The sequence below is a fragment of the Acartia tonsa genome, chromosome 2, assembly GCF_053477335.1.
Source record: "Acartia tonsa isolate MP-2025a chromosome 2, ASM5347733v1, whole genome shotgun sequence".
Classification (NCBI taxonomy): Eukaryota; Metazoa; Arthropoda; class Copepoda; order Calanoida; family Acartiidae; genus Acartia; species Acartia tonsa.
The window spans coordinates 6,156,407-6,175,669 of NC_137261.1; the positions used below are offsets into that span (position 1 = coordinate 6,156,407).

The window sequence follows — 19,263 nt, forward strand, 5'->3', positions numbered from 1 at the left end:
TCATTCATGGAAAAGTGACCATAATGCGATGTTATCAATAACATATCATATTTTAGTCCTATAATCCTGACCCTACAAGAGATATTGAGGGAGGACAAGAAGAAAGGCTCAGATCAGGAATCATTACTTATATCATATCAGGGCATGGATATAGGATATATGAGGACATTGCCGGGGGAAAATTTAGCTTGCTAATATGGACCTCATTTATTGGTCAGTTCGTTATCCAGTAGGAGGGGAGGGGATGGGGTAAAAGGGGTGGATGTGGGGTATCGTTATTTTAGCCAGCTGCGAGCATCATTTGATCAGTGTACCTGAAAATCTAGTGCAACATCCAAGTAATAATATATCAACTTATACGGACATCAGCTGATGTTTTGCTCAGTAATTGTCAGAATATTTCAATATAGTGGGGGGGGGGGGGTGGTCATTTCAGATAAAATTACCTACCTCGTCAATTACCTCTTAGCATGCCACTTAAACGTAATTTCCAACAACCAAGGATAACTAAGAGAATGGAATCTCTCCTCTTTTGTCCTAACACCTTGGGTAACGTTTCATAAACAAATATCCAACAAAAATGTAGTTAACTTTACATATAATTATCCGCAGAAAATGAATAATAAGTTACTAGAAATAGTTATTAAGTTATGAATGATTAGAGTAAAGCAAACATGGATTACAAGTCTAAATTAAATAGAGCTATTCTTTATCTTATCAACAGAGCACACAGGTAACAAAGTTTAGGTAGCAAAGTCTCTTCATATTTAGGGTTGTTCGTAAGTGTGATTTTTATAATTGGACATTTAGTTAGATTCAAGAATAGATGAAGAATGTACGTGAATTTTATGACATATGGGAAAAATGTTCGTCAATTTAGGTTGCTATTTCCCGTGTCATTTATTGGTCGGTTAGTTCTTACATTGTGTGGAAGGAGGGAATCGTTTTTTTAGCCCGCTGCTTATTTAACTTTATTAGAATGAAAATCTGGTGTAAGATCCAAGAAATAATATATTGATTGATACTAGCGACCCAGATTTTTATAGTTAATTCTTAGGGAAACATTCTTACAGCGTTTTTTTCTATATCTCTCACTCCCATATCCACTTCCCCTTGGCTACAATTCAAAACCAGCTTAACTCCGTCAATATATCTAAATTTTCCTAATATTTTAGGTTGATTTAAATTCTGGGAGGGAGGGGATATTGGAATGGGAATTATACTGTTATTAAAAATTCTACTTACATTTGTCATTCATATTGGTTATAAACCTTGTTGGTAGAGATCATTTCGACATTACTCAAAACAAGTTTGACCTTTATAAGCGAGTCATAAATGGTAAAATTGCCTTTCAAATTTTTTAAGAGTGAATAATGCATTTTAAATTATGTTAGATCAGTTGCAAAGCGAGAAGAAAGCAAGTCTATGTTAATCAAAACTGGTGATCAAATCAGACAAGGAATCCAATTTCTTGCTACAAAGCTCATTGCACAAGGTTGGTACTTTTAGATGTAGGTGTAGTAAAGAAAACTAATAAGCCCCTCAAAAACTAATATCCGTTTTAGATAACTTTTGCTAAACACATTAAACCTTTATTTGTTCCTCTTAGTGCCTTACCTCTGAAAAAATAACAAATATTGCCTTATCGGCAGAATTAAGACTTAAATTACAAAGAGTGGCATAACTATTCAGATTGACGTAAAAAAATGAAGTCAATCGGGATACTTCGGCTAAAAGTTTGTCCCCTTTAAAAAAAACACTTCAATTTTTACATTTTATTTTTGAGGTTATTAGGGCAATTTTTCTGGGAACCTGTAGCAGGCAGAAATCGAAATAATTAGTATTATGAAGATTGTTTTATAATAATCAAATATTTATTTATTTAGGTGTTTTATCAAATCCAGAAGAAATTTATTACATGACTTATCAAGAACTTGTTCAACTTGTCCAACAAACAAACCATCCTAGTCTAAGTAAGTTGTTTCCAATGGATATCGAATATACATTATAATACGTGGATATTGTATCAGGGAAATAATGGTCTCTAATTTAGCTTGCTAATGTTGACCTCTGTATTGGTCAGTTCGCTAATCCAGTAGGAGGGGAGGGGATGGGGTTGAGGGAGTGCAGTGGATGGTTATTTTAGCAGGCCACTTGTTTCAATTTATTAGAGTACATGCCAAACTGTTGTAAGATACAAATAATAATTAATCCATTTTGTTTCCATAATAATTACATGTAGCTGAGCACCTGGGAGGTAGGTCTCCCAGTTTATATTTTTTTAAATAATGAGAAAAAGGCAGTTATTGAGATTATTGAACATAATAACTTTTGTAAGATCTAAAAACTTGCAACATTGCTCTGTTGTTGCAAAGATCTAATTACTTTAGTACAAAAGGATAAAATTTTAATTTTAATTTCATTCAAATTAAAATCCTTACCTCTTTTACATCTATTCAAATTTTATAATTTAATTAGAGTTAACATTAACAAGGATATTATTTATATTAGCGAAGCACAAAAATGAAATTAATCAAAAGCAGACTGACAAACAAAGCAATGCAGTAGTTGTTTGGAAATCTTTACATGAAATTACTGTTGGCTATCTATCTCATATGACAGCCATATAAGAACTTTGTTATGAAAATACCAGATATGATGGCGCTATTGAAGGAATTACCCAATAATGTTATAGACAAACATACGGATAAAGATAGTTATGAGTTATAATGATTAATTGTCAAGTGAATCAATGGAAATTTTCGAATATTTCTTAACCCTTACAGATCGGGCCCCAATTCCCACCTTAATAGATCGGGGGGGGGGGGGGTCATATTGACCCCCCCCTCTATCTCAGCTTCTGTTACAGATAGAGACGTAAAATTTTTTTCTGGTGGTTCATGTGTATTTTTAGAGAAAATTACTTTTCCTAGTCATAGCGGCCAGGCCGCTCCTTAGCCGCTTTTTAGCGGCCAGCCGCTAAATTTTAAAACAGCTGTAGAGCGGCCAATTTTGCAGCTAGGATGACCAAATTTTAGGACGAACTTTTATTTTTCATAACAAAAAAATTACTTTTTCTGATCATCGCCGAAAAACGGTAAATAACGGAAACCGCCATTTTCGGCGGTTACGGCGGTAAAACGGCGGTTGGCGGCGCCAATTAATATTTTTAACTGTTTATTGTTGCTCGAGAATTTACCAAAAAAAATTATAGGTCTCTAGCTGTAATAGAAGCCACGATATTCATGATATATGTCTGTAGTAAAAGCCGGACAAAAATCGGTCATAAAGTCGGTCAGGGTGCGGTCAAACGGTCATAACACCACTTTTCTCATAAGGTCATTGATATCTCAGTATTCACCAAAAAAATTTTAGGTTTCTACATTTTTCACAAAAGTCATAATGTAGAAATTAAGATTTATTTAGATTTTTTTTTAAATTTTGGTGCTACCCAACTGACTTTGACCGGACACCACGACCGACACAGACCAGATATCCTAATAAAATTAACTCTTGCCGGCGCATAATTACTAAACTTAAAAAGTCATGAAGTCACATCTCTCCATCTTACCTACAAAAAAAATGACATTGAAAAAACTAGAGGGGGGGGTCAATATGACCCCCCCCCCGATCTGTAAGGGTTAAATGGCAGCAGAATAAATATAAATGACTTTGTAAGTTGTAGAGTATCTTCCTATGAAAATAAATTGCATATAAATTTTGCGCAAAAAAACTCCTTTACACTAAAATTATTAAACTAATTCTGAAAACTAATATTTAATTAAGTAAAAATAGAAATTTTTCAGAAATTTATTGAAAATACACGGATAATTAGCCATTCTATGATTTTTGATTTTCATAAAAAGATTATTTTAAAACTAATTATTAAATAATCACTAACTTAAGCAGGAACTTTGGATAGAACTATAGATGATGAATCATTATTCCCTTTTAATTATTATGGATTAATTTCTGCCTTTAGTAGATGAGTAATATTTAAGGGAGGTGAAAGGATTAGAGGACTTTAGGCAATTAGTATCAGGAAAACATACTTGTTAAGATTATTTAAAATTCTATTTTTACTTTATTTACTGATTTTTATTCACTTTAAGTTTTTTTTAATCGATAGCACCTTGACCTCAGTAAAACATTTGACATTTTTATCAGATGTAAGGATGTATTTTTATAATCTATTGTACAAATAGAGGAGCAAAAGAGCCCACTAAACTTAAACTTAAAAGGTTTTAAGCAGAGCACTAATCCAATTAAACCCTTACTTAACCTAACCTGAACCTGGGACACACACCCCCCCCCAAAAAAAAAAAAAAAAAATACCCCTCCCCCCAAATTAAAAAAAAAATTGCAAAGCCCCTAGAGGCTAGGGGCGAAGCCGCTAGTGCTCTATAATAGAGCAGCTGCGATACAAATAAGGATTCAAAAGAAACAAAATTATAGTATTTTTTGTTTATATTTCACGCTTGGTTTTTTATTAAATGAATAAGTTAGGGTACAATGTTTGGCACTTTCGATATAAGTAAATGATAATAACAAAGCCACAGAATACGATAATACCTTCAGAAAAATCGATGAAAATAGTTTTCATACTAAATTTTGGTTTTTTATATTTTTTCTAAAATGTCATGACAGAAGATGCAAAATGTCGTCTTAGTTTTTTGAAAGGATTAATCTTCTCTGAAATCTAAATTATCAAAATATTTTTTTTGGTAAATGATTATACGATATATGTCAAACATTTTATTAGAAAGAAATATTTAAAATTGTGAAGTAGAAACCTGAATAATTTTTCTTGTGGAAATAGTTTTCTGCAAATGTTGATAAACATATGTCTGCTAGCATTAAGATGTTTGTACTGTCAATACACGTTGGGTTTTATTTAAAGAATTTCTTTAAAATGTTTTTTTTTTACATTGTATACCAATAACGCAATATTTGCTATCAGAAAACCCCCGACTAAGACTCGCCTACGACCCGATCTTTTAGGATTGCTTTGTAATTTACATTTTTGAAAGTCTTTCAACAGTATACACAGCAAATTCTCTCTTTTTTAACTAACTTTCCGAATAATATACCTAAAGCATTTGAATTGACAAAGGCTATGCTAATATTTTTACCATTCAAGTTTATTTAATATTCTAATAAATAGCGCAACCCTCCAAGTTTATGACTACTTTTCATGAACATATGATCTAAAGAATAAGCTCTGACGCAATGTCATATAAGGATATTATAATATTCATTAAAAAAATTGTTATTTTTGCATATATGTTACATTTTACAGTGTTTTGTTGCTCAAAAGAAAGACAATTAAAAATTATTTCATATTATATAGTTTAAATTACATAAGATAACCTAGAAATAGTAAAAAAATCCCTTTCTTTTTTTGTCGCAAAAGAGAATTCAACAAAGATTTTCATTAAAAAACACCTTAGTGTAAAAATTAAAAAGTTTAAACATGGTCACAAAAAGATTCAATTAGTTTATTAAATGTTTCATTTTCAGCAAATGACGATTAATCTCTATTACAAAGAATAAAGTGTAAAAAGATATTCTCGTTTTAATTTTAAGCAACTTAAAATGCATTTTTAAACCTTTTAATGATTTATTTTTTAAAACATCATTTTATAAAATGTTATTGATTTTTAAAGTTATATATTAGAATGTTTTTAAATTTTGTTAACATTTTGTTTTAAATGTAGAAAATTGGTAAATCTAAACATTCAAAAAATGATTTTATTAAATTTTCATCACTTAAATTGCATGTTTGATGAAATTTTCAACTGATAATTCAAGAAAAATCGTTTAAGTTTTATTATATTTTACTTTGAAATGTTAAAAAAATATATTATTGTCAAAAATGTGGAAGTTATACTTTCCTCAAAAAAAGACCTAAAACATGCAAATTAACACGTGTAATAAGATTTTTTTTCTTTCAGGTTTAATTTTAAGTAATTATTGATATTTTTTGTAAAAAGGATTTTATATAAAAAGTTTTAAAACTCGAGTTATGTAGTGGCTCTAAAAAAGGTTGCGAATTTATGCAATTTTCTTGCAAAAAAAATTTTCTAGGATTTTAAAAATAGCAAAGGGTGTTATTAGACGTACTTACAGATACAATTGCTAAGTCATTTTGGCCAAACACTAAAATAAAGTTTTGACATCTGAGGGTCTAACCGTGATTTATATATATTTTGAAATACCAGATAATTTGGAATTAAAATGTAAAGACTAAAATAGAAGTTTTCTTTAAGTAAATTCTTTGGAAGAAATTCTATAACCGTATTTGCGCCAGGAATAAAAGGATAAAACTTATTTGTCGTTGTTATAAAATAACTTAAGACTGGAGTCATATTGGCAGGGTCAAAAAAGTTATTATCTTAAAGTTTCTCTTAATGTTAGTATTTTTTTGGGTATAGTCCCTTTCGTAACATCGCACCTTATGGGTCGATTCTTCGTATTTTTCACAGTAGTTTTTCTCCTATTTTTAGCCCCTGCGTGGGGCTTTAACCCTGCGGGGCCAATTACCTAACCCTGTGGGGCAATCACCTAACTCAATATAACCTAAAATAACCTATAAAAAGCCATTTTAAAAATACGACGAATCGCCCCTTATGGGGCGATGTTACGAAAGGGACTATTCCCGTATTTTTTTTGTCAACGTAAATATCACAAAAATTAGCAAGATTTATGACGGTCGGTTATTATCTATTTCAATTCAAATGTGCGATTTAAATGTTTTTAGCCTATTTCATCCTCCTCCATCAAATGCCGAGCCCTTAGATACCAAGAACTCAATTGTAATCAGTTTTTTAATTTTCCATTTTACCAATTAAATTTGTAAAATATTCCTCCTCATTTGTTTTGTTCTATGATTTTTTTGTTTTAGTTGAAAAACGAAGAAAGCGGCGGAAATTAATTGGCAGGTTGGGTAACGAGATACTTCCGGAAATTGTAGATGCCAACTTCTTCCATGGTTCAGGAACTTCAGGTAATTAGTTATACTTTAGGAGTAAGGCTGCTTTATATTTTTATCCGTACACATTACACAATGATATTGAGTTGTAGAGCTGCTTTATGATACAGACTTTAATTTTTTTTTACTATTCTACAGAATCCATTCTATGACTCAGCTGTGTCTCAGTCTGTAAGTATTTACTCGGCTGTCAAATGAGATAGACTTCTGAAATATTTTGAAAGGATTCCAATGCCTAACGGCCAACTATATTTATAATTACCATTATTACCTTTCTGTTTATTCAGCTTTTAATTGTATTTAAAATGTTTCTCCTTTACAAAGTAGCTCATCATAGGTCTTTGAAAGGTTTATTTATGTCTTTGGTTAGGGTACCACTACCCTCCCTAGACAAATCGCCCTAGAATAAAATATCTTCCCAACAAAAATTATTTTACATCAAATAAAATAATTAATCCCCCCCCCCCCCCCCGACCTCAAAACCTTTAGAGGTCTCTAGGGACATAGTTGCAAGTTAATTATTAGAATTTTTTTAATCTAAAATTTTCTGTTGTTAGCTTTCTGAAAGTATTTTACATTGTAATGTACAATATCTATTTTAATGAAAATATGATATGATTAATTTATTTGAAAGACATAAATAAACAATAAATTTACTTTAATAGGGATCAAAGAAATTATCACTATTGTTGATTTTATTTTGATATTCAAACTAAAATTATGTAACATATTTTCATCTTTACATCCTTTAATTTATATTAGAAAGTATTAAGAAGTGTACATCAGATAACTCCCTAACTGGAACACCAGCTTGATAATTATTTATATTAGAAAGTATTGAGAAGTGTACATCAGATAGCTCCCTAACTGGAACACCAGCTTGATAATTAATTATTTTAGAAAGTATTGAGAAGTGTACATCAGATAGCTCCCTAACTGGAACACCAGCTTGCTCTGGAGTGGTAACAAGTTTTGACTTTTAATAATAGGGTGACATGGGGGCCGGGTACCTATATTCCTTTAACACTCCAAAACTTTTGATGATGCCTATGGCTCCATCAAAATTTTTATGTTGGAGGTGGTGGTGATTACATATTTATAAAAAAATTATTGAGGGGGAGGAAGACCTAGTAAACACCCCTTTTGTAGCCCCTGACCTAAGTATCTTCGATTATTTTCTTTGCATGTCTGTCGCTTCAAATTGGTTTTAAAACGACATATTTTTTGCGATCTGTATTGTCTTTCCAACTAAAGGAATAACCATGAAAATCCAGTCATTTCGGGAACATTTAGATTGAAAAAGAAAAAAAAACATTTTATAAGGCCACAGTAAAAGTGTCTGACTATGACGTCAGAAAAAAATAACAATTAACCAATGAGAAGCCAGTATTCACAATGGTAAAATATATAGCGGCCTCACATTGGTTATTTGTTAATTTTTTCTGACGTCATAGTCAGACACTTTTACTGTTTTCATTTTATAATTTAAAGTAGTAAAGTTTTTGGTCTGAAGCTTAAGATTTCATTAACTACTCAACTGATTAAGTTCTTCTTTCAAGGGAAGCTTTACTTATGCTCCAGGATAGTTTTTGGTTATTTAAAATAATCAATTCTTTAAATAGTTTAATGCTATTTTTCTGCCCATACCTTTACCTTCAAATAGGAGCCTCTAGATGTTAGGGCGAAGCCACTATTATTTTATAATGCACATACTTTTCAAATTCTAGGCACATGGACACGCGAGAGTGGTGACCAGATTGGAGGATGCCTGTACCATAAAACCTGGAGAAATTCTAATCACCACCAGTACTGATATAGGTATACAATTTAAACATTCTAGAGGCCAGTTAAAAATCTATTCTGTTACAGGGAGGAAGGGGACTTTGGGCTGTTAATTACACTAGTCCCAAAAGTTTATAATAATGTTTTCTTATACGTTAGCTTGATAACTTGATCATTAGGGATGTACATCAAATTATCGGCAATTGTCTTATTCCTTAGATCCTTGATATTATTAAGTTAAAAAGTTTTTCGAATTAACATCTTTGTGATACATTTTTTTGTCTGAGATTTTATGACTTTTAGAGTTACACATATATTTTTAAAAGCGAAGCTTTTCTATAATTAGGGTCGGTCCGTCCGTACGTCCGTCCGTAACGGATAGCTTTTTTCGTTAATTTAGGCATGTTAGAGTTGTCCTATCGATTTCAAACTTTGCATGGTAATTCCTGTAGTAGTTAGGTAAGATTTAGAAAGCGTAGCAACTCTATAACCATTACCAGAATGTCCGTACGTCCATTTAAAACATGTTGATTTTTTACTTTTAACAACAAATTCATATGTGATCTAATTATCCGATTGATCTGATTTTTGGCATTCTGATTCCTGGGACATTAAAGTACAATATTAAAAGCGAAGCAACTCTATGAGCAAGTTCTAAAAATGTAAGTATGTCCATAAACATAATTCTGTATAAAGCAGTTTTTCAACAAATTTACTTACAATTTTCCATCGACTCTTATACATTTATATTCTGATTATTCAGTTATGACACTATACAAGTATTAATGTCCAATTGTCCTACCGTTTCAGTGCTTCGCTTTTATGGATGTTGTCATCCTTGTTAATAGATAATTGTATGTTATTAAGATGACGTGCAAACTTAATATAATCAGTATTTCTTTTATTTTCATATTTGATATTTATTCATCTTAGGTTGGTCTCCTTATTTTCCAATGTTGGAGGGTGTTGTAACAGGTAAATCTAGAAATTTTTAGTAGTGAGGTTATTCTATAATTCACTTTGTCTGTCCTTCAGTCAGTCCGTTACGCAATAAGGAAGATGTGATTTTCTTGGCTGCTAATAAAAATGGAGAGCTAAAATTTTTAGTGAAGATTCCTATGCGATATGCATATATTATCTATACATTGTTGGTCAGTCTGCCTGTCGGTCATGCTTAAAATTATATAAACGTTATTCTTTTAATGTTCCGTGATTTTCTTGTTTCTCTCTCATAAATATATAAATTACATAATGATTATCTACTACATCTAGTGGTCTGACTTTTGTTAGTGTAGATTTTCCTATTGTTAGCAAGACTACTAGTTGACTGTTTTTTAATCTTTTTCATAATGTAGGTTTTTAACTTTGCTAAACTTGTCTTTTTCTTTCTTTCTATCTCTCTTTCCATCACTTTGAAGTATGCTATGTAAACTTAACTCTTCAGTTTATTTGTTTAACCCAATTGTTAAAATATGAATTTATCCTTTGTATTTTAGAGCTTGGTGGTTTGATTTCACATGGAGCTGTAGTTGCAAGGTCAGATTTTATATAAAATACAGTTTTGTAGATCAAATTTTATACCTATTGTAAGGTTATTGTAAAAAAGGAAAGATATAAATATTAGGGCGGGTTCATATCGGAATTAGACAAAGAGGGGATATGCAACAGATAAAATTAACCCTAAAAACATTTCTGACCGAAAAAGAATTTAAAAAATTGAGTTTTAGAACGCGACCACTAAAAAATATATTTCATTACTTATTAATATGCAAAGACAACATTCAAAAAATTTTTTGAATCAGAACTATGGCTTCATGGTGCTCCATGGAAAGGCATTGAGGAGCTGAATCAGGAACCTTTGTCCGTTTCAAAATATCTCGTTCCTAGCCTTAGAAATCACTAAAAAACCCACAATTTTTAAAGGTTTATTGAGAATTGTCTAATTTGTAGAGGTTTTTTAGATTTTCTCAGGCTAGGAACGAGATTTTTTGAAACGGTCAAAAGTTCTTGATTCTACTCCTCAATGCCTTTCCTGGGAGTGTGGTAAGCCGAAGCGTTTCAGCTCACCGGTTGCGAGTTCGAATCCAACGAGCCCCTAGCCTTGAAGTATTCTACCAAAACAAACTAGCAGGATTTACTCATACAGAAATTATATTTAACTGAATACATTTACAATGGGTGGTTACTATATATATACAAAATAGATTATAACAATAGGTTAGGTTTGAAGGGGGTGTGGGAGACAAGGGCGTAGCCCGCGGCGGTAGACATTCTGTGGGGTAAGCTGTAGTAAAAGGGAAGGCACCATCTCCCGGTTGTATAGTTGCCTGAGGGGCGCGGGGTTGCTAAGTGTCCGTGCCCCTCCCCTATTTAGCCAGTCCAATCTGACCGCTGCGCAACGGGGTCATCTGCGTTCATGAGGTGAATGGTGATATAATAGGATTAGTGCAGAAGGCTTGACGTGATAAGCCACTGCGTAGCAACTCTGTAAACTACCCGTCCGTCTGCTGCCGTATTACCACAGGAGCACCATGAAGCCATAGTTTTGAATCAAAAAAAATTTGACTCCTGTTTACAAATAGCTAGACAATTGAATGTCTGGTCGTCAGCGGTTTTAAGACTTAGGATAAATTTTAAATCATCCAGAGGTGTATTATACTCATACAAATCATTTGCAGATCCCCGCTTAGGTCTCAGAAAAAAAATGTCCAAAATCGACCCACCCTAATAAATATCTAGAAAATGATTGAATTCAATGAAATTCAAAACCTTGAGAAAATAAATATAGAAAGTGTAGATTCATAATCCAGACTGTATTGTAGTTTAGAAAATGCAACTGCAGCTATTTTTTCATTTCATCCCTATAATGAGCCAGCAACAGAGTGTTGGAATAAAAGCCAGCTTGCTTTCGGAAATGATATTATTTCAGTGACCAAATATAAGCATTCCTATTTAATTTTGACGGATTAATGTGTCTGATTGACCATCTAGATTAACAAATCTATTTTAGGGAGTATGGGTTGCCATGTTTGGTTGGTGTCAGAGGAGCAACAAAATTTTTTAAAACTGGTGATAACATTACTATTGTTACTAAGCTTGGAAAAGTCTTCAAAAATTAAGATATATCTTTGTTTATACTTACATTTATTAAAGAAATATACAGAAATTTAGTTTCTGAAATATATTTACAAAATAAAGAATGTCGCCTTACTTTGATTTTTTACTATAATATTCTATATTTACAAAATTATGGCTATGCAAACCGGTTAGTATCCGCTGGATTGAAACCGGTTCTCAGACATACTGAAAAATCATACATAGTATCTTATTACAGACAATTTTCCAAAAATATCAAAATATCAAAAATATCAGTTGTGTTAGCTGAGGCCAACGGCACCTCGGGGCCAACAAAATTGGTTATTCATTTTAATTTCGCAGAAAGCTGTCAATAATACAATAATGCAATAAATTATTAGCTTTTTGTAATTGTTAAAGGATATTACATAATCAACTGGTTTTTATAATTGTAGAATAGAATAAATAGATAATAGTAAATTTCTCGCATCGTATTATAAACGACTTTCCGCGGATATAGAATATACAATTATAAGATTAAAACTATTTTTTTTAGCCCCGAGGTGCCGAAGGCACCTGCTAAAAAAAATGGTTTTAATCTTATGATTGTACATTTTTATATTTGTAGAAAGCTAGCTGGATATAATACGATGCAAGACATAGTTTTTTCATATGGATGAGAATCGGTTCCTATCCACCGGATTCGAATGAATACGAGAAATGGTTTCTTGTTTTAATAGCTTTCAGCAATTGTTCAAATCTATTAACAAATAAACTGGTATTATTAATTGCACATTAATTACCTTTGTAATGCCCTTTTTTATTCAAATCAAAAATTCAACTTTTCTTATATTGTTCTGTGTGAAATTTTACAGTTAGAAGCTTTTGAATAATGAGCAGTAAAACAATTTAGTGTACATATATTGTTCTTTCCCTTTATAATATGTAGAGACTATGGAGAAATATCATCACCACTATGGTTAGAAGTTCTTGAATTACTTGGTTTTCTTCGCTTCAAATCAAAATCTAAAATATACAATTTATGTACTAAAGTATCAGGATGTCTTGTATCTGTGTGTCTGGCTGTTTATACCAAAGGATGTTGCTTACCGTTGAACCGATAGGGTTCTCCTTTACAACGTAGTCTTCTAGAGGCGCAGCGGCTAGCATATATTTGCTTATATATATACATACATATAAAATTATTATAGAATTAAAAAAACTTTATATTTTAATATAACGTTATTATACACACCAAACCATGTATTCTCATTCTTCGATTCATTATAGCATTAGACCAAATCCTATAATATTTCTGAGTCTGAGATAAAAGTCTTTAAATCTAAGGCCTAGGCTAAGAAAACTCTAACTCCTATGCTAGCCAAGAAAATTTGATTGACTTGACCATTCTCACTATAAATGTGTCTACCTGGAGCCAAACAGCTGTTGGTAATAATGCTAGAATTACTGCCACTTCTCGACATTCTTTCTGACATTTCACCAACATCATTATTTTTATTCACATCTTTCACAATCCCATTTTCATCAACTATGTTAGCAACAAAAGTAGATGAAATAATGTTGGATGTTCTTTTTAGAGGTTCTTTGGTGATACCTTCTTCTATTTGTATATTTGGTACAGGAAGAACAATAGACTTTTTGCTTTTCACTTTTTCACCTTTTTCATAATCAGCTTCACCAAACATATTTGAAAGAAAAAATGATTTCGAAAATTTTGATTCTTTTCGACCTTCCAAATAATTTGGAGATAAACTTAACATTGAGGTTTTTTTCTTCTTGTCCTTTGATTTGTCCTTTCTGTCTTCTATTTCGTTGTCCTCAAATATTTGAGCGATAAAGATTGATCTTTTTGGCTGCTGTGTCAGTTTTCTTGCGGATTTTTCCATGCACACCTTTTCTAGCTCTTCTTCAAAGATTTTCCCAATTAGCATGGATTGTTTCCTAAGATTGAAAGTAAATTTTTTGTTTTTTGCGTTTTTATTTGTATTATCTAAGGACCTCTAAAATTGCTGTCTCCTAAAAGTTTTATAAAGTGGACAGCTATTATCATAAATCATTCAATGTAACTTTTAGTTTTAGAGCTTTTTAACTTTACGATATTTACGTTTCATATTTCTACCACGAATTATTGATTTAATTAGGTTTACAGGACTGGATCTTCTTGAAAAAACGTGAGGAATTATTGGTAATTTCTTTCAAGTGCCTTGACGAGCAAAGAAAACCCTTTTCTTAGTTTGGAATAAATTGAAAATAATGTAGGTGGGGATTTGTTTAGGTCAGGCCAGGTTAGTTAAATTTGGCACTGGGTAGCCCCGAAAAGCTAAGACTATCCGCAGTGGTTAGGCATCGAAAAAATACCTCTTCCCTTTTTTTCAAGAAGGGAGGGAGTTCAATGACTGATAGGAACTTTGAGGGAAAGCTCCACTTTTTCTTTACCTGGCTTCCCTGTCGTTCCTGTGTACTTCATGGAGAATTGTTAAGGATATTTCATTTCCATAAGATGCTGCACTACCTAATAATTGGTCAACATTGTTTTCTTCTATGTATACTTATTTTATTTAACACTAGCGGATGTGCCACTAACATCTAGACGGCTCTTTATTTATCTTAGATAGAGGACAGAAAATAGCTTAAACCATACTAAAGATTAAATCTACAATTACATTAGCCTAAAACCAACTCGTGACCTATGTGAAGGATCCATATAAAAGAAAACTTAGTCAGTTTAGTATTTATTGATATCTTTAGCACTAGACAAAAAACCTTAGTACTTTATATAATAGGATAGACAATACTGTCCACAGGAGGGGCAGTAAGAAAATTAGTTTTATTAGTGCGAAAAATAAGGATAACAACATCCATAAGTAGCGAGCACCAAAAAATATAGATGGACTAACTTTGCTACTAAAAATAACATGACAAAAAAATAAAGAAGAAGAAAAGACTGATTGCCTATGTTCTAATTTTCTTAAATATGCCTCGTGTTTTTGGGAATCTACACACAAAATATCAGGCGCCTATCTACCCTACAATGTAGCTGAGTACACATTTTGAAGGACAAACCGATGTACGCTGGTTTTATAAAATACAAAAAATAACATCACCTTTCTTTATAACATTATTGTTTTTCTCTTTTATTTTCAAGTTATCTTCTGAATCATCTTCAGAATCATCCTCAAAAATCTTCGCCACAAAAATAGATTTCTTCCGTGGTAATTCTGCATCAACCTTAAAATTCTTATGTAAAAAAAACAAGATCTGTAAGTGCGTGCTTTTAAAAAGAAGGATCACGCTAACCGCTGAACCGATAATGTCGCTGCCCCCCCCCCTTTCCCCCTACTTTTACTTTTCCCATTACCAAACATGGAAAAGAGATAATACAACTTATGAAAAACTATTTCAAGTCAACTTTACTATGTCAGTCATAACTATGACGTCATCGAATAATAATCAAGTTTATATTAGCAGAAATCGATCAGCCACCTATAAGTTGTGGGGAATCGATATTTGATGATCAGCTCGATATTTTCTTAAAACAATTAGTAGAACAATAATTCCTAATACCAACCTGAACTTCAAATGTGTCATTATCCCCTTCATTATCTTCATCAGAATCGTCCTCCAGGTCAATACCAAAATAACAATCCAGGTCTGCTTTAGTTTCACTTGGAGCCAATCGAGCCTTTTCAATCAGTTCCTATTAGATTAATTTATGTAAAAGCAGAGAAAAGAATAGATAATGGAATGTATATTTCTTGCATTGTATTAGATAACTTTTCGCGGATATTAAAATGAAAAATTATAAGATTAATACTAGATTAATTTTTTGTGGAAAATTTCAAAATTGTCTTTAATACGATGCTATATATGATTTTTCAGTATGGCAATGAATCGGCTCTAATCCAGCAGATGTTAATCAGAGTTCAAAGTCCTACTGAAAAAAGATTACCAATATTTTGTATCAGAAATTGAAGGATTTATAAAATGATCATTGTCAGGAAAATATAACTTTAAACACTGTAAGGATACTTTACCTTTGCAACAAATATAGACTTTTTACTCAGTAATTCATTATTAATTGAAGGTTGTACACTTGGTTTCTCTTCTTTTGGCATTTCCTCATCCTGGTTCTTAATTATCCCAGTTATATTAACTACTATAGTTTTTTTCATCTATAATAAATATTATATTATTCATCAATATATAAATGTAACAGAATGTTTGTGTGTGTGTGTTTCTTTATCTCTCGTTCTTAAGATCTGTCAAACTGCTAAACAGATATTTTTTAGGGGCGAATTCTCTTGGTAGGGGTAGTCCAGGGGCGTCCAAGCTTTTTTATTTGGGGGGGGGGGGGGGGGTAAAATTTTGAAGAAAACTAATTTTTTTTTGGGGGGGGGGGTAATCACCCCTTTACCGCCCCCCTTGGACGTCCAAATAGTTTCAAACCTTCCCTGGACCTCAAATAAACTTACATATGGGTTCAACTTTCGAGATAAATCTTTATAAACAACCATAGTGATGTGTTCATACAAAATTTACAAACACTTTAAATTCCTACATAACCCATGCATGAGCTTGTTGTTATAATTTTTAAGAACCAGTCCCTGATTTTCATCTTCATCAGCTAGATCAATACCAAAATAACAATCAAAGTCAGCCTTCGTTTCACTAGGTTTCAATACTTTAGGTGCAGCCGATTCCTTAAAAATAATATTCATTACAGATGAAAAACATTATAATTTTTTTGTAAGTTTTGAATTTGTAAAAATTTTTAAGTGAAAAAATCTTTGATAAAATGTTCTTTTATTTTCATAATTGCCCAATCCCTAAAAAATGTATTAATCAGACTCGGTAGCCTAAGTCACAGTCACTATCAATCGAGTTGCTTCGTAAGCTTCCAATTAAGCCTTGATTTCAGCCACGTGGCTGACTGAACCACCCACTAAACCTTAGCCACGGTCACTAAATTTCAAATCAGCCACCCTCAGTCACAACCCAACTAAGCGTCATTAAGTCTATACCTAAACCAGTCGCAGTCACCCACAGCTACCCTTAGTCAAAGGGCTTTTTATATGATGTAATCACTGTAATACAAAGCTGAAGAACAGCCGGGAAGCTTTGAAGAAGAATAAGCTAAACATAGCGTAAGGGACATTTAGTAATTATCAGCCAAAGACACTCTTGGCTACAGTCGTAAAATTATAATTACTCCATTCTCAGCCGCAGCAACCTTAAGTCAATCTGCTGTCTCTATTGAAAGCAACCCTCAGCCGCAGCCATCCAAAGTAAAGAAAAGTTTTTAAAAAGTTGATGGTAGTACCTGTGTCAAAGTTGTGAATCTGATCTCCGAATGTTTACTTCTTGGAGTTTTTGGAGAAAATTCAGGATCCTTGGCTGCATCCATGGGACACAGGGAAATATCCGACAGCTTCTCTGATAATTTGGGCTTACTGAAAAAATATACAAAAATCAATGTAAGGAGAAGACAATGGAAGTTATATTGATCTATTAAAGCTACTTTTGTGAAAGATAACTTTTATAGTTAAATGACTTTATCCTTGTAAAAAATTGTTGATATAAATATCTAGTTAATGTGTATTTTACTTATATCTATTAGAGTTTATTAGGAAATCAGGGTTTTAAAAGCAAAAATATTTCATTTTAATAATTCATTATCCTGACATTATCAAGCCTACTTAAAAGATTGGCAGTATAATCATTAAAAGAATAAGCAGTCAAGCATTCAGCGCTGCTTTTTATTTAAAAGTCTTAGCCAGCTACAAAAAGTAACCCATAATTTAACTGCAGTCGCCAAATATTTATGCAATCTGCAGCCTTAACCATTCTAAAAGACACTGACACTAAGCCTTAATAAAACCATTATCAAAAATAACACGCAGAACTTTTTTTAAAAAGTAGTTAAAAATACCTTGAAAACCCATTATCAGTCCACGTAGAGTCCGTAGAAACTGTGGAATTTGTTCTTGATAGCATCTGAAAAGTTTTTCGCTTCAGCTCTGTTGATCTTTCTACCATACACCTGAAATTTATTATGTGTCATAACATGCAAATGTTGTCATTATTAAGTAAGTATTAAGCAAAAAGAGACATAATCCAAAATGGATATTTCATTATCCAGTTTGTGCTTTTACAATTATTTGCGGTTTCAAAGATGTTGTAAGTTTACATTAGCAGAAGTGTTAGTTAATCAAATTATGATTCAAATAAAACGCAGTGTCCTTCAAGGCTTACCTATTTCATAATTTCAATAGAGGCGAATTATAAAAGGGTTTTAAACAATCTTAAATCAATTTTAATGTCCAATAGGTTTAATATTTGGCAGACTGGAATAAGCAATTATATTCTGTAAAATTGTTTTTGTGTTTTAGAAGAGATAATAAACAGGCCATAAAAAGGCAATAAAAGACATAAATGATATTTCATTATTTTCTAATTTCAAGATTTAAAAAAAAAATTTTATTGTATAAGAAAAAACAGATAAAGAGGGTGTGCAGACCCGCCCCCCACTTCCCAAAAAAATTTACTAAATAAAATGAAGGAGTGGTTGGGGATGATACTTGTTAATGTGGGTGTATGTATACTGTATGCAAATAATTACGGGGGACGAAAAGATGAACATTGAAAATTAATTAAATCCATGCCTGTTGTCCAGGGGTTATCAAACCTCTCTACACCCCCCCCCCTCCCCCTTAGTTGTAACAAGGATGGCAACATCCATAAAAGCGAATTTCGGAAACAGTAGGAAAAACAAACATTAATACTTGTAGAGTGTCAAAACTGTATAATCAGAATATAAATGTATAAGTTTAAACTAAATTGTAGGTAAGTTTGTTGCAAAACTGTTTAAATACTGGAAAATGTTTAAGGACATACATTTTGAGGACTTCGTTATAGAGGTGCTTAGCTTTTAACAATGTACTTTGTTGTCATAGGAATCAGTATTCCAAAAATCAGATCAATCTGATGATATTATTACATTAAAATTTATAAATCAACATGTTTTAATGGACGTACGGACTTTCTGTTTACGATTAAAGAGTTGCTAAGCTTTCTAAATCGTACCTAACTTCTACAGGAATCACCATGCAAAGTTTAAAATCGATAGGACAATTCTAAAATTCCTAAATTTAAGAAAAAAGCTATCCGTTCCAGACGGACCAATCCTAACTATAGAAAAGCTTCGTTAATACTTACTGATAGAATGAAGTTTGCCTCTCTAGATATTTTTCCTGTAAACATTTGTCTGTTGTAAACACAGATACAGCTCCACCTCCACCTAGCGGTCACGCTCATCAACTAATCATATTCTTCTACAAAGTCACAAGTTGTGTGAATGTAATAATGTAATTAATAATAATTATCTCGTAATCGAC

The 19,263-nt window shown here is 32.1% G+C and overlaps 4 protein-coding genes across 5 annotated transcripts in view; 1 reads left to right on the top strand and 3 right to left on the bottom strand.

Annotated features, from left to right (window-relative positions):
• LOC145335007 (rifampicin phosphotransferase-like) overlaps window positions 1-11,983 on the top strand; it is a 39,940-nt gene extending 27,957 nt beyond the window's left edge. Inside the window, exons 33-42 of one of the 2 annotated variants that reach the window (XM_080180680.1) lie at window positions 57-115; window positions 661-733; window positions 1,395-1,495; window positions 1,887-1,973; window positions 6,905-7,006; window positions 7,892-7,953; window positions 8,719-8,809; window positions 9,707-9,748; window positions 10,270-10,309; window positions 11,784-11,983. In XM_080180680.1, coding sequence (XP_080036806.1) covers window positions 57-115; window positions 661-733; window positions 1,395-1,495; window positions 1,887-1,973; window positions 6,905-7,006; window positions 7,892-7,953; window positions 8,719-8,809; window positions 9,707-9,748; window positions 10,270-10,309; window positions 11,784-11,892 — 766 coding nt within the window. In that variant the 3' untranslated portion in view covers window positions 11,893-11,983. Of the gene's footprint in view, window positions 1-56; window positions 116-660; window positions 734-1,394; window positions 1,496-1,886; window positions 1,974-6,904; window positions 7,007-7,889; window positions 7,954-8,718; window positions 8,810-9,706; window positions 9,749-10,269; window positions 10,310-11,783 lie in introns of both variants that reach the window. The other variant, XM_080180688.1, reaches the window with a different exon arrangement.
• A 490-nt stretch (window positions 11,984-12,473) lies between these two features.
• LOC145335019 (uncharacterized) lies at window positions 12,474-13,806 on the bottom strand. The gene is made up of 2 exons (XM_080180698.1): window positions 13,278-13,806; window positions 12,474-12,874 (listed from the first exon to the last, which is right to left on the bottom strand). The coding sequence occupies exons 1-2, from the start codon at window positions 13,798-13,800 to the stop codon at window positions 12,801-12,803; spliced, it is 597 nt and encodes a 198-aa protein (XP_080036824.1). The 5' UTR covers window positions 13,801-13,806; the 3' UTR covers window positions 12,474-12,800.
• Window positions 13,807-14,282: 476 nt separating this feature from the next.
• Window positions 14,283-16,083, bottom strand: LOC145312688 (uncharacterized). Its single transcript, XM_080151947.1, has 4 exons — window positions 15,904-16,083; window positions 15,438-15,566; window positions 14,974-15,097; window positions 14,283-14,381 (listed from the first exon to the last, which is right to left on the bottom strand). The coding sequence occupies exons 1-4, from the start codon at window positions 16,039-16,041 to the stop codon at window positions 14,302-14,304; spliced, it is 471 nt and encodes a 156-aa protein (XP_080008073.1). The 5' UTR covers window positions 16,042-16,083; the 3' UTR covers window positions 14,283-14,301.
• A 277-nt stretch (window positions 16,084-16,360) lies between these two features.
• Window positions 16,361-19,162, bottom strand: LOC145312689 (uncharacterized). The gene is made up of 4 exons (XM_080151948.1): window positions 19,085-19,162; window positions 17,799-17,909; window positions 17,190-17,319; window positions 16,361-16,569 (listed from the first exon to the last, which is right to left on the bottom strand). The coding sequence occupies exons 2-4, from the start codon at window positions 17,903-17,905 to the stop codon at window positions 16,405-16,407; spliced, it is 402 nt and encodes a 133-aa protein (XP_080008074.1). The 5' UTR covers window positions 17,906-17,909; window positions 19,085-19,162; the 3' UTR covers window positions 16,361-16,404.
• Between the last annotated feature and the right edge of the window lie 101 nt (window positions 19,163-19,263).

What these genes read in the sequence shown, in the direction of transcription:
- LOC145335019 (XM_080180698.1), bottom strand. Translation starts at nt 13,800, where the DNA reads ATGCTAATTGGGAAAATCTTTGAAGAAGAGCTAGAAAAGGTGTGCATG. An exon ending in CAACAGCTGTTTGGCTCCAG is followed by an intron (nt 12,875 to 13,277) that starts GTAGACACATTT and finishes TGTATATTTTAG; the next exon opens with ATTTTGATTTGAAGCGAAGA.
- LOC145312688 (XM_080151947.1), bottom strand. Translation starts at nt 16,041, where the DNA reads ATGAAAAAAACTATAGTAGTTAATATAACTGGGATAATTAAGAACCAG. An exon ending in AGTCTATATTTGTTGCAAAG is followed by an intron (nt 15,567 to 15,903) that starts GTAAAGTATCCT and finishes TTAATCTAATAG; the next exon opens with GAACTGATTGAAAAGGCTCG. An exon ending in CAATAATGTTATAAAGAAAG is followed by an intron (nt 14,382 to 14,973) that starts GTGATGTTATTT and finishes ACCAATTATTAG; the next exon opens with GTAGTGCAGCATCTTATGGA.
- LOC145312689 (XM_080151948.1), bottom strand. Translation starts at nt 17,905, where the DNA reads ATGGTAGAAAGATCAACAGAGCTGAAGCGAAAAACTTTTCAGATGCTA. An exon ending in ACTGATAATGGGTTTTCAAG is followed by an intron (nt 17,320 to 17,798) that starts GTATTTTTAACT and finishes ATATTTTTTCAG; the next exon opens with TAAGCCCAAATTATCAGAGA. An exon ending in GATTCACAACTTTGACACAG is followed by an intron (nt 16,570 to 17,189) that starts GTACTACCATCA and finishes ATTATTTTTAAG; the next exon opens with GAATCGGCTGCACCTAAAGT.